Source organism: Haliotis cracherodii, unplaced genomic scaffold (assembly GCF_022045235.1).
Source record: "Haliotis cracherodii isolate W230 unplaced genomic scaffold, xgHalCrac1.p SCAF_1, whole genome shotgun sequence".
NCBI lineage: Eukaryota > Metazoa > Mollusca > Gastropoda > Lepetellida > Haliotidae > Haliotis > Haliotis cracherodii.
Genome location: NW_027266264.1, coordinates 69,590,836 through 69,617,684, shown reverse-complemented (window position 1 = coordinate 69,617,684; position 26,849 = coordinate 69,590,836). Strand labels below are relative to the sequence as shown.

At 42.8% G+C, this 26,849-nt stretch overlaps 2 protein-coding genes across 3 annotated transcripts in view; one reads left to right on the top strand and one right to left on the bottom strand.

Moving 5' to 3' along the window:
* Positions 1-746: 746 nt before the first annotated feature.
* LOC139465581 (structural maintenance of chromosomes flexible hinge domain-containing protein 1-like) overlaps positions 747-26,849 on the bottom strand; it is a 76,295-nt gene continuing 50,192 nt past the window's right edge. The window contains exons 39-48 of one of the 2 annotated variants that reach the window (XM_071247320.1): positions 19,000-19,119; positions 17,812-17,897; positions 17,401-17,520; positions 16,407-16,508; positions 15,276-15,364; positions 8,782-8,888; positions 6,863-6,933; positions 3,542-3,713; positions 2,973-3,131; positions 747-2,066 (exon numbers count right to left, since the gene is read on the bottom strand). In XM_071247320.1, the coding sequence (XP_071103421.1) occupies positions 1,822-2,066; positions 2,973-3,131; positions 3,542-3,713; positions 6,863-6,933; positions 8,782-8,888; positions 15,276-15,364; positions 16,407-16,508; positions 17,401-17,520; positions 17,812-17,897; positions 19,000-19,119 (1,271 nt within the window). In that variant the 3' untranslated portion in view covers positions 747-1,821. The remainder of the gene's footprint in view (positions 2,067-2,972; positions 3,132-3,541; positions 3,714-6,862; positions 6,934-8,781; positions 8,889-15,275; positions 15,365-16,406; positions 16,509-17,400; positions 17,521-17,811; positions 17,898-18,999; positions 19,120-26,849) is intronic. The other variant, XM_071247404.1, reaches the window with a different exon arrangement.
* Positions 20,544-25,372, top strand: LOC139465699 (protein scribble homolog). Its single transcript, XM_071247542.1, has 5 exons — positions 20,544-20,901; positions 21,391-22,744; positions 23,308-23,521; positions 24,241-24,518; positions 25,218-25,372. The coding sequence occupies exons 1-5, from the start codon at positions 20,544-20,546 to the stop codon at positions 25,321-25,323; spliced, it is 2,310 nt and encodes a 769-aa protein (XP_071103643.1). The 3' UTR covers positions 25,324-25,372.

The window sequence follows — 26,849 nt, the reverse complement described above, 5'->3', positions numbered from 1 at the left end:
TAAACAAAACTATTGATGCTTGAAAAAGAAATGTGAATGGACACTGGGAAAAGACGTGCAGGTTCCATCCTCATCACGAGACACTCGTCCTCCCAAACTGAATCCTCTGGGCCATTCACCCTAGCGACTCTAGAACACTCATTCTGGAAATGCCTGCCTCAAGGCTCAGCCACCCTCGGCGATGCTCCTCTTAACCCGTACACTCTCAGCCAGTCCTCCCATCATGACACACCCTTCCATCATGACACACCTCCCACCATTATGACACACCTTCCAATCATGACACACCCTCCCATCATGATGCACACCCCCATCATGACACACCTCTCACCATTATGACACACCTTCCAATCATGACACACCCTCCCATCATGACACACCTCCCATCATGACACACCTCTCACCATCATGACACACCCTCCCATCATGACACACCTCTCACCATTATGACACACCTCCCATCATGACACACCTCCCATCATGACACACCTCCCATCATGACACCCCCCATCATGACACAGCTCCCATCATGACACCCTCCCATCATGACACACCTCCCATCATGACACCCCCCATCATGACACACCTCCCATCATGACACCCCCCATCATGACACAGCTCCCATTATGACACCCTCCCATCATGACACACCTTCCCATCATGACACACCCTCCCATCATGACACACCCTCCCATCATGACACACCTATCCATCATGACACACCTTCCCATCATAACACACCTCCCATCATGACACCCCCCTATCATGACACACCTTCCCATCATGACACACCCTCCCATCATGATGCACAACCCATCCTCATGGCACTCCCCACCATTACAAAATGTATACTTCCATGGTCTCACTTGGTGAGTAGCTTTAATGATACAATTTATGGCAAATGAACACAGTGTTGAAATATGAAGTGAAACTGAAATTTTGGATTTCTAAAACTGATAAACCAGGCTGACATTAACGACATGAAATGAATGAGAACATGTGATGCTGTAAGTATATATTATTGTTTTGAGGGAGTGAGGTCACACAGGATCATGACTGACAGACAAGTATATATATCTTGTGAAATGAACATCAAGAGACGACACAGTTTATGGTTTGTCTATTGTCTGCTCCAAGCTCGTGACTAGCAATTAATATGAAAATATTCTTTCTATATAAATGTCACAGACTTGTAACATACTTATTGCAGTTTGTATCCACCTTAACATAACAATGTTGACCTACAAACTCATATAAAAAAACCTGTGTAACCAGAGAAATGACATGATTCACAAATGACTACACACATACCATTATCATAAATATCAATCTTTACCCCATTAATGTGCCTTTTTTTAGGACTTTCTTTTAATCTTACGTCAATAGAATATGCAGTTTATTGACTGACCAAACCCCAAAATGTCACAATTTGCCCGACAGTTCCTCATTCCCATCAGACAAATTGATCAAACAGCTTATTTCCTGTAAACTGTAAGTTAATTCATTATATCATTCCTTTTAACTTTTTGACAACCCCTTAACAGTGTCAATGAAGTTGAAAGGATAGAGCTTTAGGGCCAAATTGGGAATCACTAAGGCCCTGTAACATGAATACACTCAAACGTTGCCTCACAGTTGCTTGTTGAGTTGTATTTCCATGAGAGGGAGGAGTTACTCCCCTTACACCCCAGCACCTCATCTGGTTTACCCACATCACATTTGGAGAAGAGAGAGAGAACGCTGAGGTGGTCCTGCAGGCAGACTATCAGGATGCCATCACAACACAGTCAACAAGGCACAGAGGAATAAACCACAATTCTATCATGTTTTGCGCAGCTTCTTCCGACCATCCTCTGCCACCACTGTTGTCATCGAGGCAATCCTCTTGCTGGCTCGAGTGGGCGTCGTCACTTCTCCATTCTGATGGCTGTTGGACACTGTTGTTGATGAGGAGGAGCCAGATAATGTTCTCTGACGTTTGGACGGTGTTTCTGTGGTATTACTGTTCTTAAGCCGGGGATCGCTGTTGCTACTAGGAGGTCGTTGTCGAGGCTGGAGCCCCACACCTGGAAAAAATGAAAACACAATGTGCTAACTGATTCATGTCGAAAGACATAACCAATGCTAAAAACTCACCCAGGGCTGTCCATCAGAGCAACTGCCCAACTCTGTAACTGCTAATACCCGACATTCTTGAGAAGCTACTAAAAGCTGAGCCCTCCACCTCACCCAACCCCACTTCACATCAACCCATCCCACCCTAACTCACTCCACATATACCTACCCCACCCCACCCCACCCCACCTCGCTGACATCAACCCACCCCATCCAACCTCAATTCACATCAACCTACCCTACCCGACCCCACCCCACCTCGCTGACATCAACTCACCCCACCCAATCCCACCTCACCAGCCTACCTTGAGACTCACCATTCTTATGCTAGATATCTTTGAGCAACTACTGAGCATTAGAACACTTTTTGCAACTTCAACCCATCCAACCCTCCCCCACACAAATTCACCCCAACCAACCAACATCACTTCATCCCAGCCCTGCCCTGCCCTGCCCAACCTCATTCACCAAGCTGTGCTCAATGTGAGTGACAGTGAGAACCAGAGGACCTGTCTAACCCACCCCAATCCACACCACACCACACCACCCAAACAAACCTCACATCACGCCATCCTACCCTACCACACACAACCTCAACACACATGGCACCACCACCCCCCACCCAACTAGACTATCCTACCCCACCTCACACACCTCCCCCTCCCCCCCCACACACACACTCAAAACCTACCCCACCCCACCTCTCTGACATCAACCCATCCCACCCTAACTCACTCCACATATACCTACCCCATCCCACCCCACCCCACCTCGCTGACATCAACCCACCCCACCCAACACCACCACACACCATAACTACCCCACCCCACCTCACACCATCGAGAGTCGGAACTCACCCAGCTTGTGTTCTATGTCCTTGAGCTGCCTCTGTGCATCCTGACACTCTGTGTATTTGTTTACCATCTCTGGTAGTTTCTGGCATTCTATTTGTTCCTGAAGGTCAGTCTTGGCCTTGCTCTGTCTCTCCAAGGCCCCCTTGTAACTCTGCAGTGTGTCTGTAACAGCAGAAAGCAAACTGTGGGAGTGCAAGTCCTAAGTAAATAACATGTCACACAAGGCTACACTGTCATCACAAGAAGCTTCATACATACATACAAAGATGTTGTAATCATATTATGCAACAATTAAATAGCTTTGTTTCTTTTGTTTAACGCCCCACTCAGCAATATTCCAGCTATATGACAGCAGTCTGTAAATAATCAAGTCTGGACCAGACAATCCAGTGACTGACATCAAGAGCATTGATCAACGCAATTTGGATACGATGACATGCAGCATCCAAGTCAGCAAGCATGGATTGCTGAAGACCAATTCTAACGTGCTTCTTCACTGGGGGCAACAATTAGAATAAAGGATATTCAAAACTGTATCAAAATTCCCATCTTTGCTATCTCAAGTCACTCACCTATCTGGGTACATAACGCATGATAAGCCATAGGCAGAGGCTCACTAAACACAGCACCTCTCAGCTTTTCTACAGGCAGGGCCTTGTTCATTGTGCCTCCAAACTTGCCATTGCTGCGGATTCTGTCCCCATTGCGGGTCAAGATGGTGGGGCAGTGTGTGTGTTTGATGATCTGTAACAATCAAATTCTAGTGATACATCTCCCCGTAATTTGTTTTGTTTGTTAGCACTCAGCAATATTCAAGCTATATCACAGCGGCCTGAAAAGATTTGAGTCTGGACCAGATAATCCTGAATTGTTAATGGATCATTGGCAACAATCATTGGGTTGTGCTCTTGAGCCATTTGCAACATGTTCCATATACCGGGGTATGTTATAGGTCTACTGCCCCTGTTAATGACTTAGCATTAATTTGTTTACAGTTCGTGTGATTATTTCTTTTGTGCTCTTTTGTTCTTTTCTTTAGTCCGTAATAATTATCTTTTAGTTATCTCCCTTGTGTTGGTGATATGGAGAGGATTGCATGTCGTTGTGATTTCGCATGCCAGCCACGAAGAAAAACAAAGTAATGATGGGTAAAACACAATCACAACTCAATCTCAAAGACCATTTGTGTATTTCTTGTCGATTGCAGCGGATTAAAATATCTAAAGACACTAATACGTCTCACGAACAGCTCCAATAGAAAAGATTTACCACTGTGAGGTAAAATACATAGTGGTTGTCAAATATATGTGTGAGACTGATTTGCTACTGCTAAGGGAAAAAAACAAGCTGATTGTCAAGTATATGTGTGAGATGGATTTACCACTGCTGAGGTAAAATACACAGTGGTTGTCAAGTATGTGTGTGAGACGGATTTACCACTGCTGAGGTAAAATACACAGTGGTTGTCAAGTACGTGTGTGAGACTGAGATACCACTGCTGAGGTAAAATACACAGTGGTTGTCAAGTATGTGTGTGAGACTGAGATACCACTGCTGAGGTAAAATACACAGTGGTTGTCAAGTATGTGTGTGAGACTGAGATAGCACTGCTGAGGTGAAATACACAGTGGTTGTCAAGTACGTGTGTGAGACTGAGATAGCACTGCTGAGGTAAAATACACAGTGGTTGTCAAGTATGTGTGTGAGACTGAGATAGCACTGCTGAGGTAAAATACACAGTGGTTGTCAAGTATGTGTGTGAGACTGAGATACCACTGCTGAGGTAAAATACACAGTGGTTGTCAAGTATGTGTGTGAGACTGAGATACCACTGCTGAGGTAAAATACACAGTGGTTGTCAAGTATGTGTGTGAGACTGAGATACCACTGCTGAGGTAAAATACACAGTGGTTGTCAAGTATGTGTGTGAGACTGAGATACCACTGCTGAGGTAAAATACACAGTGGTTGTCAAGTATGTGTGTGAGACTGAGTTACCACTCCTGAGGTAAAATACACAGTGGTTGTCAAGTATGTGTGTGAGACTGAGTTACCACTCCTGAGGTAAAATACACAGTGGTTGTCAAGTACTGTATTCTACATAAAAGGTTCAGGGCGCTCTCAAAATTAGAAACACGGGGCTCTGATTTGAATATTATTTTGGTGAAAAAAACAGAGTTGAAAGATTGTTTATTTCGTGGTTTTAATGACAGATGTTTATATATGACAGACATATTTTCCAGAACTGAATTGCCCATAATTAAGGGCACATAAAACACATGAGTGTGTATTATACACAAATAAATTTAAGTCTTGTCTTGTGTACATTGATCAATCGGAAAGGGAACTAATTCGGATTGTTCACTAGCAATACATACTGAACAACAAAAGTTCCAGTGACACTGAATAAGATTTAATGTAAAGTTATGTTTTTTACCAAATCTGAAACAATTTCGGTTTGCAACGGAAAAAAGACTCCTGTTAGTGTTCAAATGGTTTAATTTGCCATACTGATTTCAGAAAATGTGTCATTTCATAAAAAACATGAACATGCCAAAATGTCAATTTACAAATCCATAGTGTGTGTGTCCACCTCTGGTTGCGATGCAAGCAACACATTTCCGTCTCATGGAATTGACCAGGCTTCGCACAAAGTCCTGTGGGATATCTGTCCATATCTGCTGGAGCATGTTTTGAAGTTTCTGGAGTGTCTGTGGAACACGTGGTTGACATCGAAGGCACCGATCCATCTCATCCCACATGTGCTCGATTGGTGAAAGATCAGGGGAGCGAGCCAGCCAGGGGATGACATTCAAGTTGTTTTATTGAAGAGCATCCTGACCAAGTCGAGCAATATGAGGCCGGGTGTTGTCATGTTGAAAGATAATGCCTGGGTCATGACGACGCAATAACGGTAGAACAACAGGGTCGATGATCTCGTCGCGGTAGCGCTGTCCATTGAGATTTCCCTCTACCACTATCAAAAGGGTCTTCTGTCTTGCTGTAATCCCACCCCATGACATAACGCTGCCGCCCCCGAACTGATCTTCTTTCATGACACAATGATTGACGAAACGTTCACCTCGACGTCAGTACACTCGAATCCGTCCATCGCTGTGGCTGAGGTGAAAACGAGACTTGTCAGTGAATAGAACTTGTCTCACTGGTTTCCTGTCAAAATGGGACCTCTGGCGGGTCTTCTGGCGATAATCCCTGCACATCTGAGGCGACGACGTACAGTTTGTGAAGAAATTCGTCGAAGGCCAGGGATGCTTCTTGTAGTCACTGTTGCTGGCTGGAATCGATTTCGTAGGTGTGTTGTTCGAATCCAGTTGTCTTGTCGATTATTGGTTATGCGTGGCCTGCCACTCCGAGGATAGTCTCTGACTGCATTCGTCTGTTACCAACATGGCCATAAACACCAAATGGTGTTTCTGTGGACGTTAAAGTGTCTTGCAACATCACGTTGACTCGATCCTGCTTCAAGCATACTAATGGCTCATTTTCGGACAGGCGTGGCATTTCGTAATATTGAATAATTGCATTAATTTTGTTCTTTTTCTGAGTGGCTGTTGTCAGCACGATGCTAAACAATGCATATGGAATCCTGTTAATGCACATGTTTTTATACCCATTCTTGGGTAGTGAAATGCATGGGGCTTGCATAAAAGTCAACTTTTGCAAGGAATGCATGCTTTTCTGTAGCAGTTGCGTTTTTGTGAGTTGATTCCATACATGTACTACAATATTGAAAACCAAACTTTACTTGTTTAGTAAATATACTAAAATATTGGTGTCACAGGAACTTTTGTTGTTGAATATATCAGCAAATTTCGCCATGGGCGCTTATTAGAGCGGGGCGCTTATTACGTGGAAGATGTGTGAGAGACTGACCTCCTGTCTGTAAGAGTTGGCGTGGTCCAGTGTGTCCAGGATGAGTGTGTCCCCCAGCAGCATGCCGAACACTGCAACACACAACACAGTACCCACATGACACTGTGCATAAATCACTGTACCCACATGACACTGTACATAGATCACAGCACCCACATGACACTGTACATAGATCACAGCACCTCACATGACACTGTACATAGATCACTGTACCCACATGACACTGTACATAGATCACAGCACCTCACATGACACTGTACATAGATCACAGCACCTCACATGACACTGTACATAGATCACTGTACCCACATGACACTGTACATAGATCACAGCACCCACATGACACTGTACATAGATCACAGCACCTCACATGACGCTGTACATAGATCACTGTACCCACATGACACTGTACATAGATCACAGCACCTCACATGACACTGTACATAGATCACAGCAGCTCACATGACACACATCACAGCATCTCAAATGACACACATTATCACAGCACCTCACACAACACATCACAGCACCTCACATGACACACATCACAGCACCTTACATAACACACATCACAGCACCTCACATGACACACATCACAGCACCTCACATAACACACATCACAGCGCCTCACATGACACACATCACAGCACCTCACATGACACACATCACAGCACCTCACATAACACACATCACAGCGCCTCACATGACACACATCACAGCGCCTCACATGACACACATCACAGCACCTCACATAACACAAATCACAGCACCTCACATGACACACATCACAGCACCTCACATAACACACATCACAGCACCTCACATGACACACATCACAGCACCTCACATAACACATCACAGCACCTCACATGACACACATCACAGCACCTCACATGACACACATCACAGCACCTCACATAACACACATCACAGCACCTCACATGACACACATCACAGCACCTCACATAACACACATCACAGCACCTCACATAACACACATCACAGCACCTCACATAACACACATCACAGCGCCTCACATAACACACATCACAGCACCTCACATGACACACATCACAGCACCTCACATGACACACATCACAGCACCTCACATAACACACATCACAGCGCCTCACATGACACACATCACAGCACCTCACATAACACACATCACAGCACCTCACATAACACACATCACAGCACCTCACATGACACACATCACAGCACCTCACATAACACACATCACAGCGCCTCACATGACACACATCACAGCACCTCACATAACACACATCACAGCACCTCACATGACACACATCACAGCACCTCACATAACACACATCACAGCGCCTCACATGACACACATCACAGCACCTCACATAACACACATCACAGCACCTCACATAACACACATCACAGCACCTCACATGACACACATCACAGCACCTCACATAACACACATCACAGCGCCTCACATGACACACATCACAGCACCTCACATAACACACATCACAGCACCTCACATGACACACATCACAGCACCTCACATAACACACATCACAGCGCCTCACATTACACACATCACAGCACCTCACATAACACACATCACAGCACCTCACATAACACACATCACAGCACCTCACATAACACACATCACAGCACCTCACATGACACACATCACAGCACCTCACATGACACACATCACAGCACCTCACATAACACACATCTCAGCACCTCACATGACACAAATCACAGCGCCTCACATAACACACATCTCAGCGCCTAGTATGATAGACAATTTCGGATTGCCTCACACAGCAATGTAGTCATGGCACCCACTTAGATCGGTTGCTTACATCAAAGACAATGAATAGTATAAACTCAAGATTTCCAGGAGCAATAACTGGGTCTGTCCAGAATCTCACCTATTCTGCAGTTTTCCTGATCCTGCGGAAACAGCAGCATATCTCGGGCATACACAGGGTTGCCGGGCGGAGTCCAGCTGGGGCGGAACCTCGTGTGGGGCAGCGGCCTGAAAGACAAACAGGTCATCAGTCGTCTGTCATCACATACTGGCGTGACCGTGTCGTGCCGCCAGCACATGTCTTGTACTTTGCTGGTTTCTTATTCAGAAGGATGTTTCTCCATGAGTTGAACTTTCGTTTCAGATGGTCTGAAGTCGACATTGCAAGTTGTCAGATATTCCTGCATGGTCGCCTTCAGACTACTCATGGTTGGCGGTATCTGGTTCCCAGCCGTTATGATCACTAGTGTTATCTATGACAATGACACTGGGGTTGTTTAGATTGGGCTGTAGCTGATGTTCTAACCAGTCTATGAACACTGCACTATTCATTTTCTTTTGGTAATCACCAGATTTCTTTTTCGCCTCAAAAAATAGCTCACATCCACCAATAACCCTAAATGATGGGTTCTGGCATGCAAAACAATGACACGATAACCTTTACCTGATGGTACCATCAGTGCTTTTTGTCCATCTGATGGTAGCCACATGTACTCAGTGGAATGATTCTTATTCACCCAGGTTTCATCAAGTTAAGTGGTCTGGAAGCCCTGACCGTGATATTTACGAATGGGACCGAGATAATGTGACTTCATAGACAGGACAGAATATTTTCCCCTGAAAACTGCTCGGTCATCGCCATGTGCAGTCTATCGAAACCCCATCTCTTGGACAGAAATAACTAATGTAGTCCGGGAAACATTAATAGTCTATTATTTCCTCCCGAATTCTACAACAAATTGGGGGTACCTTCTGCTCGTAGAGCTTGTACACTGTATGCCTTATCGTCCTCTTATCACATTGTCTAATAAACTTTTACGTCCCGGTTTTGTTTTTGAGATGACCCCTACCTTCTCTCTCATGTTGTGTACCATAGTTATACAAGTGTAAGCAAAATGCATCAGAGGAGAGTACCACATCAAATCTGCCTGATGCTTCTCTTTGACAGATTTGCAAAACAATCTTTTCAATATTTTCAAAGTTTGCATACCATTCACCATTCGTTGTTCCCCACTGGTTTGGGGAGACCAGAAGTGATTCCACTCCATGGATTCTTGTTTGATTGCGGGATCATTGTGATGGTTCCAGGCTGATGTATAGAAGTATACCATTCACGCTTATCAAAACCAGTCATGTACCAGTCTAAATCATGCTCAAGGCATATTTTCCTAGATGCTACTATTCTCTCCAGTTTGATAACGGTGTAAGACCCTACATCAAAAAATCCCTTTATGCAATAAACCAAACATTGTCATCCACAAACTTGTATGTTTTCTTATGTTTACATTCATTATTTGATCTTCTTCAGAACCTGCAGTTAATATTATTGGTATCTTCAAAGATAAATTCTCATTAAATAAAAATGTGAAGCATTGATAAAAAATGTTGATTCCAAAAATTGTAACATTTAGTTTGAACTATAGAAATAAAACAACGATATTTCAGTTAATAATACTTCAAACATCAAAACACAAAGATTGAAGACACACACAAATGAAAACCCTTAGATCCTGTGGTCGTAAATGCATTCATCAGTAAAATATAATTCAGATATACTACTCAAAAGAAGTTAAAGAACACCTGATTTTTTCATATGACTATAGTTAATGACAGATTAACTATAGTCATAGAAAACATTGGGTGTTCTTTAACTTCTTTTAAGTAGTATATATTAAATGCCAAACCATAGCTCAAACAACACAATAGCTTTCAGTGAATTGTTGACCATTTAGATTTCATCATTAATAAACTCTATCAAGAAATTACACTAAACACAATAACACATTAAAAAAACACGCCACCAGCTTGCTCTTCCATGATAATGAGGCATCACTCAATCAATAATTACAAGGCCAATCCATGGCTGACTTTTAATCAAGCAGCCATCAATAAATAATGAGGCCAGTAATCAAGCAGGTCAGTTTGGCTGAAACCATGGTTATAACATCCCTGAAGCTGATGACGAGGATCATCAGTTGGGCCACGGAGCTAGAGGGGAGCGGCCATTGATAGACTAGTAAAGACAACACAGACAGGACACTACAGGTTAACACCAAAGACTGGCGGTGAGTAGTACCACGTTTACCCCGTAGTGATTCTGGGTTAGACCCGGACCCAAGCAACCTATGCTGGTTGTAAGAGACAACCAAACGGATCAGGTGGTCACGCTTGGCGACTTGGTTGATTGGTGTCATCATACCCTGACAGTGTGGATTGCTGATCACAATAACAAGTGATATGAAATCAGAAATCTGATTGGTTCATAGGATGGATATAGAAGGGACATAACTCGTAAAAAACACTGCTGGCTCTACGATATGGACCCAGAAATACCATCCTAGTTCGACAAGAGTTGAAACTAAACTTTTAAAGCTCGTTAACTCCCTTGCCTTGGGGAATATGGAATTTCACACACACAAACATAGGGATGTGAGCAGGTTTTCACGAAAAAAGAGGAAAAGTCTAGTGGGGTCTGGGGCATTTAACATCCCTGCAAACACATTCAATGTGGGTGCAGCCACTCAGAAGCAGTACCAGGTATGCTGATTGTTGGGATCACTGGGGAAATAGCTGTACAGTTCTGCTGTCTATGATTAAGCATTAAAGAAGTCCTCTCTTGGCAGACAGAAAGTGTATTGACAATCTTTGTGGACATACTAGGGCTGGGACGAGTCCAAATTTACTACCAGGATACCCACACCTCTATTACCCGACCCTACCCGGGTACCCGCTGTTGGTTTCAAGAGATAGGTACAAACTATCCGATTAAGAAGAGTTTGACAGTAGCTCGAACAAACTGTATTTAGAACCATCTGGTCATGCATATACACTAAAGTTGACTAAAGTTTTATCTTTATTCAAACATATTTAAGTCATAAGGAATGCGTTCATAGGCATGAATACAAACATCAGTTACTTGTATAACCATGTAGTTATGGTGATTTTTTTGTCATGAAATAATATATAACAAGAATAACCACGGATCCGGGTAAACCTGTGGGTACCCGAGTTACCTGTCCCAGCCCTAGGACATACACATATTGATTAATTCAGTCCTATCCAGCTCTCAAGTACCGGTAGTCAGATACCAACCACAACTAGCCTAGTGGTTAAAGCATTTGCTCGTTACGCCGAAGACCCGGATTCGATTCCTGACATGGGTAGGTACAATGTGTGAAGCCCATTTCTGGTGTCCCCCGCCGTGATATTGCTGGAATATTGCTCAAAGTGGTGTAAAACCATACTCACTCACTCATTCACCAACCCCAACACATGGCTTATAATCAAGTTGTCAGTAATTCTGATAAACTACCTTGATTATTGTACAGCTACACTTAATATTCCAATACTTCCACTTTACAAACAAGGGCCTGTCTTTTCTCTAACAACTCTACTGAGCACAAATATTTTCTTTGAAAATTCATGTATGTGGTTCCATATTAATTTATTTTGATGTCATTAATACCATATGTTTGTGATATTCCCATGCAATATTGACCACATGCAAAGATTTCTCAATATTCAGGTGTTCACAATAGACTCTCTTCTTTAACCAATATGAGCACATTCTGGCAGCCTAATTAACAGCTATACACAAACAACTAGTCTCTCACAATGCTTCTTAAGGTGGAATAATAACAGGGTGGTCAAGAGTTCTAGTGAGTGATTGTTGTTGAAAGGCAATTTATCATCCAAAACTGGCTCAACAGGAGATATCGCTTGGGTGAGATCAAACGATATCTATACAGTAGATATGGCTGCAATGAAATTGCATCACAATGCTTTGCAGGCCATTGTGACGTCATTGGTTACCATGACGTCACAATCAAATGACATGGCTAATGCACTAATGGCTCTGCTACTGAAGCTGTTAGCAGTACCTTTTACACTTAAGACACTGCTTATTACTTTCTACAAACTGAAAACGTTGGAAGAATGATGTTGGATGATATAGAGAATCTCACCCGAGTGTCTTTTGATATCAAATATATCAACACTCGTTGATAAAAGTGGAAAAAAATCCTCGGCAAGCCTCGTAGTTTTCCCACTTTTATCAACTCGTGTTGATATATTTGATATCAAAAGATACTCGGGTGAGATTCTCTATATCCCAACTGCTTGAAAACTTTGTTACACAGTGTTTTTTGCTTGGTAATATGATCCCCGCTATCCCTAGCCCTCTCTGCATAAGGACAGCACTGAGCCTGTTATTGAAATGTCATTTTGTAACTTGAAACTCCACAATCTCTGCTCAGATCCAAGCACATTCTGACCACTGGACAATCTCATTAAAATCAGATCTTAGTTCTCGCTACCGCTAAACAAAGATCTGAGGACATCCCATTACGGGTCACGTCAGACCGACCTTACGCGAACTTTGACCGACCAATGGAATGACCAATCAGAAGGCAGCTTTCTCGTGCTTTACAGCACTAATTTCAAATTGGCGACTACGCTTCGAAACATATTTTGACAAATTCTCGATTACAAATTTGAAACCTGAACAAAAGAACATTCTGGAATGGCTAATAGATGGTCTAGATTGTTTGGATACAGTCGTTAACCCGTAACTATCATTCGGAGTTAAAGTTTTCGAGACTGCATGATCAGAAATCACATTCCGACTGTCACTTTCATAATCTGGTAAGTGAGGCTCTGATTAGTCGGATGAAAGGTCGTTCTGACGTGACCCGTGACGGGATGTCCTCAGATCTTTGTTTAGCGGTAGCGAGAACTGAGGTCTGATTTTAATGAGATTGCACCACTGGAGGAAATAGTATGTATAAAATCAAGTGTTTGAACAGTATTTCAGTTATACAGCTATCTGTCAGTTAAATGTGGGAGGTTTGACCAAACAAACACAGGTTGTAGACAGTTACACGCAAGAGAATGGTGCAGACAAACCAAGGATCATAATCAGTGCAATTCTAGGATTTGAACCTGACGATCAGTGGATCCCAGCACACCCAGGGATGCTGCTCTGCACAGTGCGTCATGGCAACAAAGGCAGCTTGCTGTTACCCAGGTTCTGGCTTAAATTGAATGGGAGTACTGAATCTCGACACTATCATAATGGTACTGTATGTGCTATGGAGAAAGTTGATATTGTTCATATGTTAAGCCAGACCTATTTTTCTAATTCTGTTATAGGTCATAAAAAAAAAAGTGAAATATTGAAATACTAATATTAATATAAATACATAAATATCTGGAGCTTTTTATGCAAACTGTGTAAACCCGCAATTTATGCGGGTTTACACAGTTTGCACACCTGTTTGTTACGTTTATAACTCCATAAACACAAATACAAGTCACTTATTTAAAAGCGATATGAAATCAGTGGCATTGTTCAGAGCAATAATGCAACACAAACCCAGCCCATTCTAACATCAGTTAATCAAGAAACTGTAGTGGGCGTGGCCTAATTCTTTTTAGCTTATGGAAACATAAACAAATAAAAACTGCTTGGTCAGCCAATCAAATGCTATGGATTTGCTTGCAATTTATTTATTGACAGGAAAATCAGTTAAACAGAATTGGAATGGGTTTACTTTGGGATGTCCATGGGAACTCTTGTGCATGATAACATGGGACTGGATGCTCACAGTGTCTGACCTGCCTGATTGCATGTCATCACATCCGACCACATGGCCATTGTTCATGCCTTCAGCCAATTGTTAAGACACTGACTGAAGCATATAAAGGATATTATATGAGTGTCATAGTATGTTTCCGACACGAGTGTCTAAATTCCAGAAATAAACATAGTATGACATGAAAAAGAATATAATGCTCTATTTATTACTGAAAGAAGATGTCTACATACAGAGATGAATTTTGGTGTTTACCTACAAGGACAGAAAGTCGCAGCAGCATCGGAACCACAATATGTCGAATGACGTCAACAATCTTCAGCTATGACATCGTTTCTAGTGTGACGTCATTCCAACCTCAAGTCACAATAAGATTCGAATGACGTCAACAATGCCGTCCGGATGACAGAAACAACACTTGATATGACCCTAGGGCACATATGATATTTATGAACCCCGATATGTTTGCCCTCGTAGGTTATAAAAAACAATATTTACTCCCTCCCAGCGAAGATTCCAGGGTAGAATTGGTCTTCAGCAACCCATGCTTGCCGTAAAAGGTGACTATGCCTTTCGTAAAAGGCGACTAACAGGATCGGGTGGTCAGACTCGCTGACTTGGTTGATGCATGTCATCAATCCCAATTGCCTGGATGGATGCTCATGATATCACTGGATTGTCTGGTCCAGACTCGATTATTTACAGACCGCTGTCATATAGCTGGAATATTGCTGAGTGCAGCGTTAAACAACAAACCAACCAACCAACCAACCAACCCTCCCAGTACTAGATGTGTACTCACTTGCCCCAGTCTGGCAGGTTCTTCCTGTAGATGGAGTCCAGGGGGAGCACCTGCTGCTTCCCGTTGGTCTGGTGATAGATCTCCTTGGCCTGGAGAGGAAACACAGTTGTCAAGCTAGACATCATGTTCAGTGTATTTGGAAGCACTACAACTGCATAAACTAGATATATTCATACACTGAAGTGATCCATGAAGATCCGTGGTAAAATAGGTCTTCAGCAACCCATGCTTACCGTAAAAAGGGATCGGGTGGTCAGGCATACTGACTGGGTTGTATGTCATCGTATTGCAATTGCGTGGATCGATGCTCATGATATCAATCACTGGATTGTCTGGTCCAGACTCGATTATTTACAGACTGCTGTCACAGAGCTTGAATATTGCTGAGTGTGGCGATAAACAACAAACAAAACATACACTGCTGTAAACACACCTAGAACCCTGGCATGTACCAGGTCAGTGTCAAAATATGGAGTGCATTAGGCTGTTGTCTAGGAGTTATGTGACCCGTGAAGATTCCGGGTTAGAATAGGTCTTCAGCAACCCATACTTGCCGTAAAAGGCGACTATGTTTGTCGTAAAAGGCGACTAACGGGATCGGGTGGTCAGGCTCGCTAACTGGAGCGATCCTAATTGCGTTGATCAATGCTCATGATGTCAATCACTGGATTGTCTGGTCCAGACTCGATTATTTTACAGACCGCCGTCATATAGCTGGAATATTGTTGAGTGTGGCGTTAAACAACAAACAAAAAAACAAAAAAAAGGAGTTATGTCACATGATGTTTCCAGACTGGTAAACAAACCTTTTCCCCCTGAACCTCAATACAGTGGTTAACATACACTAACTAATATCACCTACAAGTGCACTTGGGTCATTTTTATATGTCCTAAATATTATTGTATTGGATTGAATTATTGAGCTGGGTTGGTGTCTTGTAGCTCAGTATTACAAACAGTGGAGCCATTATAAGGAGGGCACATATTACAACGATTACAGTAATTACAGTTAGTAGTTTGAGAGCAACATCATATACTGTCTTTTTTATATATTTTAGTGCTAATCAACAGTGCAATATGAACTTCCCTTGGGATAAGTCCTATCTTATCCACCTTCTGATCTTAACATACCTTCTTTGTGGAGAGAGTGACGACACAGTCCATGTCAGCTGACATATGCCATGACATGACACGTGCAATGTCGTTATCTTCAACCCGACCCAGGTGTGCTATCTGTAACAACAACACAACAGTTAACAACCTCCACAGAGCCTCTAATACTCTCACATACAACATTGGGGTTACTGGTGACAAGCAGAGTTGCATCCCTTAGATGTGAGGATCTGCTTGTCTGTCAGCACCTTAATCAAGGGTATCCATTTGTTGTTGTTGGTTTGTTGTTTAACGCCACACTCAGCAATATTCCAGCTATATGACGGCGGTCTGTAAATAATCGAGTCTGCACCAGACAATCCAGTGATATATATCATGAGCATCGATCCGCACAATTGGGATGGATGACATGCATGAACCAAGTCAGATAGCCTGACCACCCAATCCTGTTAGTTGCCTTTTACGACAAGCATAGTCACCTTTTACGGCAAGCATGGTTTGCTGAAGACCTATTCTACCCCGGATCTTCACAGGTCTCAAGGGTATCCAAGTGTTAAACATAAAGATAACACAATGTGGTAAAACTGATATATACTCACTGACAAAAGAAACGCAAATACCTTACATGTTGGTTCGTATATGAAAAATTACTCATAGTCAAAAGATATTAGATTGGTTTGACGCACAAACGAACACACGGGTATGTTGTGAGAATCAACGAACATTGACGCATCACATGTGACGACACAGACCCATGACTCGAGATGCACCATTTGTTTCTAGCAGGATTAGTGTGTAAAGTTAGAAAATCACACGCAGCATATCGTGATAAGAATAAAGACACTCTGTGGTAACACTTGACTGATTGTTAGTTCTGTCATTATTTGGAACACATTGGAAACATCTCTTCTTAACGTACATACTTCTCTATATGTTGTTTCTTTTGGCGACGAGTATATTATAGCAAATGGTGACAAACCACCTCATTAATGCACAAACCTATGAAACTTACTTTTCCTAAGACCTCATGGTCCTTGGGTGCTGGGGGCAGGCCACAGAGCCGTCTTGGAACTTTCAGCAGTTGCTCCCTCTCTTTAACACGGGCTGCCACAAGTTTGTCTACCACACCCATCTGAAACACACCATCGCTTAAATTTATACAAAATGTCATGCTTTTGACACCGAAATGTAAACAATATATATACATTTAGATATTGGGACCTTATTCCAAGTGGCCCTGGGGTAGCCTAGTGGTTAAAGCGTTCGCTCATCGTGCCGAAGACCTGGGTTTGATTCTCCACATGGGTACAATGTGTGAAGCCTATTTCTGGTGTCCCCTGCTGGAATGTTGCTGGAATATTGCTAAAATGTTGCTAAAAGCGGCATAAAAACCATACTCATTGACTCAGATTATCAAACTTACATCTTGAAGCTGGGATGCAGGAATGTTTTGTTTGCGGAGTTCACCCCGAATGTTTTGTTCCTCCCTTGTAGCTTCAAGAACTGAGACTGGAAGGCAAGGAATAACATTCATAAACAACAGACTCGCAGGAAGTGTAGGAATGGTCTCTGGCTGAACCATCATTAAATGAAACCAAATATATTCTGAAATCAGTTCATATTTTCTCAATCCAACTTCACGTGTCACAGAGCAGTACTAGAGAGAACATAAGCACGCTGTCATGATGTTTTACCAGCAGCCTGTAAGATCAGCGAGTAGCCGTGTGTTCTGGCGGGACATCGACCATTCTAATCAAGATGTTATCAGTCACTGATTGCTTGTCAGCTCAACACCTACAGCTGGTCAGCTAAACAAAGCAGTAATAACTAGAAGTTTAGACTCAACATTTACCCTCATATCCTTACTCTCCTCTACAGAACGTGAGAATATTGCAATAGTGGTAGATTTTCAGTCTTCACTGAAGTATTCATACTACACTAAATTATTCATTACATACTGCAAAGAGATAAGCCTTCATTCTACATTACTGCAAGGATATAAACCCTCATTCTACACTACTGCTAGGATATAAAACCTTATTCTACACTACTGCTAGGATATAAGCCCTCATTCTACACTACTGCTAGGACATAAGCCCTCATTCTACACTACTGCTAGGACATAAGCCCTCATTCTACACTACTGCTAGGATATCAGCCCTCATTCTACACTACTGCTAGGATATCAGCCCTCATTCTACACTACTGCTAGGACATAAGCCTTCATTCTACACTACTGCTAGGACATAAGCCCTCATTCTACACTACTGCTAGGATATCAGCCCTCATTCCACACTACTGCTAGGACATAAGCCCTCATTCAACACTACTGCCAGGATATAAGCCCTCATTCTACACTACTGCTAGGATATCAGCCCTCATTCTACACTACTGCTAGGATATCAGCCCTCATTCTACACTACTGCTAGGATATCAGCCCTCATTCTACACTACTGCTAGGACATAAGCCTTCATTCTACACTACTGCCAGGATATAAGCCCTCATTCTACACTACTGCTAGGACATAAGCCTTCATTCTACACTACTGCTAGGACATAAGCCCTCATTCTACACTGCTAGGACAAAATGACATTATCATGCTAGACTTACTCCGGAGTTCACTGACGAGCTGCTGCTGGGTCTCGAACATAGACTTGTAGGCTCTGATGGTTGACTGCAGGTTGTCCCGCTCCTTCGACAGCGCCGCCATCTGGGACTGCTTCTTGGCATCTGAAATACAACACCTTGTTGTCATTCTACCTCTACATCATTCCCTATATATAGTATTGTTGCTAGCTATGATAATAATAATAATAATAATAATACATTTATATTGAGCATATTTCCACACCACAAAGGCATGCTCAAAGCACTATTATTAGAGTCACTGGATCAGTTTGCTCTTAACAATCATTCTCTGCTCCCTGAGAAGCATACAGCCAAAGCTACCTGTTAGGTGCTGGAAGGTTAACAACCTCTTCCGACTGGGTATCCATTCACTGTTAGGTGAATAGAGTACCAGATTTTAATTACCGTATTCGATGTAATAAGCGCCCCGCTCTAATAAGCACCCACGGTGATGTTTGCTAATATTTTGGCTAGTGAACAATCCCAACTAGCACCCTTCCAATTGATTAATGTACACAAGACTTATTTATTCGTGTATAATACTCACTCGTGTGTTATATGCAACCATAATTACGGGCAGTTAAATTCTGGAAAAATATATCTGTCATGTACAATACGCACAGACTTTTGTATCATTTCAGGCTGTCAGCATAAACCACGAAATTTACGATCTTTCAACTCTTTCACCAAAATTATATCCTAATAAGAGCTCCCTATTTCTAATTTTGAGAGCGCCCTGGGCGCTTATTACGTCTTATACGGTAACATCAACTTCCCCAATACATTTAGATTTAGTTACCCTTTCTCTCCCAAGGTAAGCAGTGTGTAGTTTTAACCCAACCAACTACAGCAGCAAATGACATATGAGAGGAGTGTCTCAGTGCTGATTATATAACACTAACCGGTCATATTAAACAAGAATGGTTATTTCAGTCACTAACAATACAGATCAGCAATAGCTCTTCATGATTCCAGCTGAAAGGGCTGGTAGATTTAACAGGAAGGGGAGACACTTATATGAAATAAGGACCTGGTCATTTATCATAAGGGGTGTGAGATTGGTCTTAGGACTATATCAAATTCTGCCAACCCCTCCTCCATTTTATGTAACATTTTCATGACCCCCCACCTCCACCCCCAATACAAGCACAAACATTTCATGACACCAACCTACTCCTCTTCTATAATAAATGACCAGTCCCTATATAATGATCAAATGTATAATTTTTTCCATATAAAAAAATAGAACTGTTATCTTTGCACACACACCCCACTGGAATGATGAGTTTTGGTGAACCAACCCCCTTCTTTCGCTGTGTCGCTTTTTCATGACACGATGCACACCCCACCCCCTCCCCCACCCTTAATCTCAGGCTTGAATACATGGCAAGTCCCTAAGGCAGATGAAAAGGTCTATATTTAGAGTAAGGTGCTTCTCTTCTCAAAACTGAACATATTTCAACTTTTCCAATAAAAATTATTAAAAAATTCTGAACCATTGAACAATATGTTTTTCAGACAGCATCATGAGCAAAGCTACTGTGGACGCCTGGCTCGATCATGCATCCACCTTGCCTCGCAAACCACGTATCCGCCTGCGCGTGGTGACCAACTCAAAAGGCTATGTGGAGCTGGACCTGCACAACCGGAACTTGTCCGTGGTGCCCCCCGAGGTGTTCCAGTTCACCAGGATCGAGGTCCTCAAGCTGTCCCACAACAAGCTGGAGCAGCTCCCGGTCATGCTGTCCTATCTCCGAGGTCTACGGCTCCTCCAGCTCCAGAACAACCTCATCACATCTCTACCACAGACACTTATCAACTGTAAACATCTGACCGAGCTCAACCTCACCAAGAACAGGCTGTCATCGCTGCCCAAAAGTGTATGTAAGTTGCAATTACGTTCAAAGCAACCACATCCTTTCAGGTCTGAGATCCTTGATGTAATGTATTTATGAAGGCAGTAATATGCCACATTTGACAATGTTATACAATTTCACAGCAATGGAAATGGCACAACTGTAAACTTATTGGGAATTAACCCTGGGTCTTTGGCATGTTGAAATATTTTCCTCTATGCTACCATTGCCTCAAATGATTTATCAGGTACTATGAAAAATAACCTAACAAAATATGACTGAAACCACTCAAACCACTATTGAATCAGACTGAAGAAATAAGATAAATCTTATAAGTGAAACTGGATTCCTGATTAATGAATCATTGTTACGGAATATTGTCATAATTACAGGACATCCCCAACTGAAATGTAGTGAAGTTTCCAAACTTATTATACTTAAAAAGTTGCACTGTGTACGGAAAATGGACTACATATTTTTTCCCAGGATTGGTTAATTAACACTGTTTTTTATCGAGGTTCGCTGCATCTCCTGAAAGTCCTCCAGATTGGAGAGAACGATTTAGAGCAGATTCCCCATGAAGTGGGCCTACTGACCAACCTGAAACACCTGGACTTGCACCAGAATAAGCTGTGGTATCTGCCCTTCTCCATCCAGAGTCTCAGCAAGCTACTGTTCCTGAACCTGGCCAACAACCTCCTGGACCAGGTCCCGGTCCCGGTATGCAAACTGTCCTCCCTCCATGTCCTCAACCTCTCTCAGAACAGGCTCGCTGCTCTCCCACCAGATTTTGACTCCTTGAAGCAACTCAGGGAACTCAACATCAGCCTCAACCAGTTCACCTCACTCAACACCATGGTTACACGAATGAGACATCTCAAGTTCCTTAACATCTCCAAAAACAGACTCACTGTTCTTCCCAATGAACTGACTCGACTGCAAGCACTCCGAGTGCTCCATGTCCAGGGCAACAAGCTCACAACCATCCCCGACAAATTTGATAACCTGCAATATCTTAACATCTCCAGCAATGACTTCACCAGTTTCTCAGTGTCACGCATGAAGAACCTGATCTGCCTGAATGCTGCTCACAACAAACTGGAGTCTCTTCCCCAGGGTATTTTTGACCTCACTCATCTGAAGTACCTGCGTATGGAGCAAAATAAGATCTATGACATCAACCCCCAGATTGTCCAGCTGACCAAACTCCAAACCCTTGACCTCAGCTATAACAAGATCAACGCCTTGCCTGACAACATGTACAAGTTGGAGAACCTGCACAAGTTTAATATCAAGGGCAACACCATTGTTCATGTCAAGAACATGGCCAAGAATGTTCAGCCAGAGAAAGAGTCAAAGAGGCTGTTTGGAATTTTCAAAAAGAAAGACCCTGTAACAGATGAGAATTCAAAGTCAAATACTTTCAGATCATCAAGACCTTTGACAAGAAGACCCATCCCAAGAGATGGTTCAAAGAGTCTCGGTCATAATTTTTCCAAGCCTCCACCGAAAGGTAACAGAAGGTCTAGAAGTGAAACGCTCATGGGGAGGATGTCAGCCAAGGAATACCAGACAAAGGGGAAGAAGTCAGCCTTGGAATATCAGACTAAGGAACTCAGCACACTGTTTCTTGAGGAAGACAGTATGAGTCTGGATTCCAGGACATCGATCAGGACCTATCGCAGTGAGCCAAACCTGACAAAGATTGGCAAGTCTCCCGACTCAGGCGTGGCCCGGACTGAGCCACCACTCGGTGACCTGATGCCACAGGTGACCGACTACACGCTGCTGGGTGTCTGCAACCAGCTCGAGATGATGCTCAACAAGCAGCTACTGCATCCTGTCATTGCCAACAACACCATAGGGAAGAGGTCAGTAGAGTACAACATTGTGGACTCTTTAGGCTTTTTACCCTAAAATTTGTATACCCATAATTAATCCATAGTGATCTCTGTACAGAAAAGTTAATCTTATTACATACAGTCAACAGTTATAGCACAATCAAACATTTAATCTCCAGATTCTGTATATGTTTAGGGAGAACTACAGTGTGGATATGGAGGTCTCAATGGCTGCTCAGTGGGACCACTGCTCTCTTGTGGGACTACCACAGAAGATTTTTGTGACTGAACCATTTGTGTATTTTTCACCAAAATTCTTTGTAAGGCTAGACTTGGTTATTTACAGGCTGCTGAAATAGCTGGTACATACTGGCCTAAGACAATAGCCATTCTCTCACTCAATACAATTACAAATAGACTGGTCTATCTGTCAAGTCCGGGTCAGTAATATTGCAGCTGTATTACATCAACGATCCACAGTGTCAGGGAACAACTCTGCCCTGGAATTGGATTTACTGTATCTTATAATTCACTGATTACTGGCCTTTTGTCACACATTGCCCTGCATACCAATGACGTTGTATGTGTTCTAGATTCTCTGATGACCGCACGATACAGAAAACCCAGACTGGGGTGTGGCGACTGAGTCAGGATGCGACTGTGGAGAATTATGGCCTGGAGTACAGTCAGCCCGAGACATTCACCATCACGCAGTCCGGAGGCTCCTATGTCTCCAGCTTCGACAGCCGCATACAGGTCACTGCTCCCACCAATGCCTTCATCAACACGGTACATGCTACACTTCAGGTTTGTCCACACCATTCACACTTACCATGTTTACTGTATCAAACGCCCCCTGACCAATGAGTACCCCCTAACAACCATAGACCTTGAGTCCCTGTTACTAAAACCAGAGGGGGCACGTGTGGCCCAGTCATCTAAGGGGCCACGATTTGCTGTGCAGAGTTGCATCCCTTGGACATGCCAGAAACCTATGATTGTGGGTTCGATTCCCGGTTTGCCCCGATTATGTTTCCAGGTTTGTCAGCACCATACCCGTGCTCGTGGGTTTCACTGAAGTGGTAAACGTCTGAGACCTGCATCACTTCGGCTTTCCTCCCACATTAAGCGGACACGCCGCGATATAACTGAAATATTGTTAAAAGCGGCGTTCAACCCAACTCACTCACTACTAAACCAGAAAACTGACAATCTGGATTTATTTTTGCATATTACAGATCTTTTTACATTAAACACGATAGTGTAAAACGCGTATGTAACTCCCTGGTAACTATTATCAAAACACTTTTATTTTTGAATGGATGTTTGAAGTTACTGTTTTGAAAGTATTTTGGCTCAGATAAGTCAGGGAATTTTATCTCATCTTTTTTCATAATTGACAAACATCAAATGTTAGATATCTACCTCCATCAAAATATCTACTCCATCAAAATATCTACTTCATCAAAATGTGATATTGATGTGTTTTCACTTGAAAATATGATAAACATTGGATCTTTAATCAGGTCCTTCGCATCAAGCACAGCCTGCTGGCAAAGATCAAGTCCATGGACCGTTATGTCGAAAATCTGCTAGCCGTTGGCCCCATAATTTATTTCAAGCTCCTAGAGTCACAGGCTGTCATCAACAGTGCTGTGACAATCACCATCCCAGCTCCCCCCGAAATGAGACGTGGTCACCTGATGGTTGTGACTGTAAGGGCAGACAACTCCTGTACGCCCTGTTCAAGTGGCTACCAGTCAGCAAAAGGAGCGGTCACCTTCAATGCCTGGCACTTGACAGGGTGAGTACGACTTGTTTCCTTCTCTACAACATGTTACACAACACTGCATCCCACTGACTCAACATATCCGTGGGCAGTGTCTGGTTAATTCCACAATTACTCTCCAGCTATAGGCAGGAATAGTGAGTGAATGGTGACAGAGGATGAAGATTGTGTGGTTACGATCTGTGACCTGTGTTATTGTAGTTCCTGTGCCTCAGTGACATGGAGGGTTGTTCATACTGTCAGCCTGGTTCAGACTCCAATATTTACAGGCCACTTGCAACAACATTCACTCACTTATCCGTTAAATCCAGTAGGGGTGATATACGAGACGCTCCCCCTCAGTGTTTCCTCACAGGATGTTTGACAGCTTTTTATGATCACAAGATGCCATCATAATACACTGAAATTGTTTTAAATCCTAAGTCCACAGGGCCATGGAAAATATACGGACTTATCCATTGTTCAAGACAACCGCGTGTTGACATCAAATCAGACTGCCAAAAAAGATTCTGCTAGGACAATAAAGATATATCATCTTCAATAAAGATACATCATCTTGTATATGGAGTTTCTAGAGTTCAACACAGATTCAAATGGATTGCATTTTACCACTCGTGTTAAAAACATGTAAAAACAACCACACTCTCTTAGCATGCATGCTAGGTCAAAATATAGTCCATTAAAACTGCTGAACTTGTTGCGATGCCATTTCAGGAAGGTGGCGGTGGTGACAAAGGCCAAGTGTAAGTACAAGGCATGCAAGTCAGTGGAGGAGCTGCTTCAGAGTCTTGGTGTACGACAGAAAGGGGCAGATAACTGAAGTCCAAGAAAGGGCAGATAACCGTGGTCCAACAGATAGGGACAGATAACTGAGGTCCAAAAAAAGGGCAGATAACTGTGGTCCTGCATATACAGGCAGATAAGTGAGGTCTGACAGAAAGGTGCGGGAAACTGAAGTCCAACAAAAAAAGGGCAGATAACTGTGGTCCAACAGAAAGGAACGGATAACTGAAGTCATACATCAGGAGAAAATTCTGTAAAAGACGGTGTAGGATAACAGAACTGCCATCTTGAATGACGTATTGGGTATTCTCTCAGCCAATATCGAAAAGGGAATGCTAGAATGATGAAATGTAGTAACAGGACGTGATGTTGCTGGATCTTTATTGTGTGTTGTGAATCACATCAGTTGTGTTCCCTGTGGATGCACTGGAACTGTGTGTTATGCAGGTTGTGAGGTGCTATCTACTGCCTCGTTTGTGCTATAACTGATTTATTAACTGATTGGTGGCTGGTGACAGTGTGTGGTAAGTTATAACAACGACAACTGCTGATAAGTACCATCAGAGGCCTGGAAGGGAGTCAGGACATCTTCATTGGAGGCGTCAATAGTGGACAGGGGGTTGTCAGCCTTGGTCACTTGGTCACTTACATGATGTTCTGTGGTGGTCATCATATCATCCCCAGGTTTGTCTGGTCCAGGCTCCATTATTTACAGAACTCCGCCATACAGCTGGTTGGTTGGTTGGTTTGTTGTTTAACGCCGCACTCAGCAATATTACAGCTATATGACGGCGGTCTGTAAATAATCGAGTCTGGACCAGACAATCCAGTGATTAATATCATGAGCATCAATCCACGCCATTGGGATCGATGACATGCATCAACCAAGTCAGCGAGCCTGACCACCCGATCCCGTTAGTCGCCTTTTACGACAAGCATAGTCACCCTTTACGGCAAGCATGGGTTGCCGAAGACCTATTCTACCCCGGGATCTTCAATGGTCCCATATATCTGGAATATGGACTGCAGCATAACACAACGAATGACACATCTTCAAACCTCTCACAATTTGATGTTCTCCAGTTGTTTTTCTCTAGCCCTGTATCATCAGTTTGCACAATCTTGGCTGACAATGTACAGCTGGTCAATCTCAGATGGAATAACTGACCTGTAGACATGCTACAGTTGCAGCAACACCGGCACTACACCAGCCAACTCTTACATGCAACTGCACTTTAATTAACTATTGTTGAAGAAACATATCTTCCTTGCTGGAAGAAGATGAAAAACACCACTGTTTGAACACCCTAGACATGTAGTGTCTGTGAGTTTGTGTTGCTACATTTTCAACAAAGTTTTGTGACTGGCTTTTCTCGAAAGTAAGTTTACAAAAGTATGAAACATTTTCTCTGCAGATTGAGTTTGTGAAAGAAATGAAATGCCTATAGTTTCTGATAAATACATTTTCGTGGTTTGAGGCATGTTAATGTAGGTGTGACACATTCAAATAACCAAAGTCACATCAGAATGGTCATGTAGTAAACTGGGATGAAGGACACATGA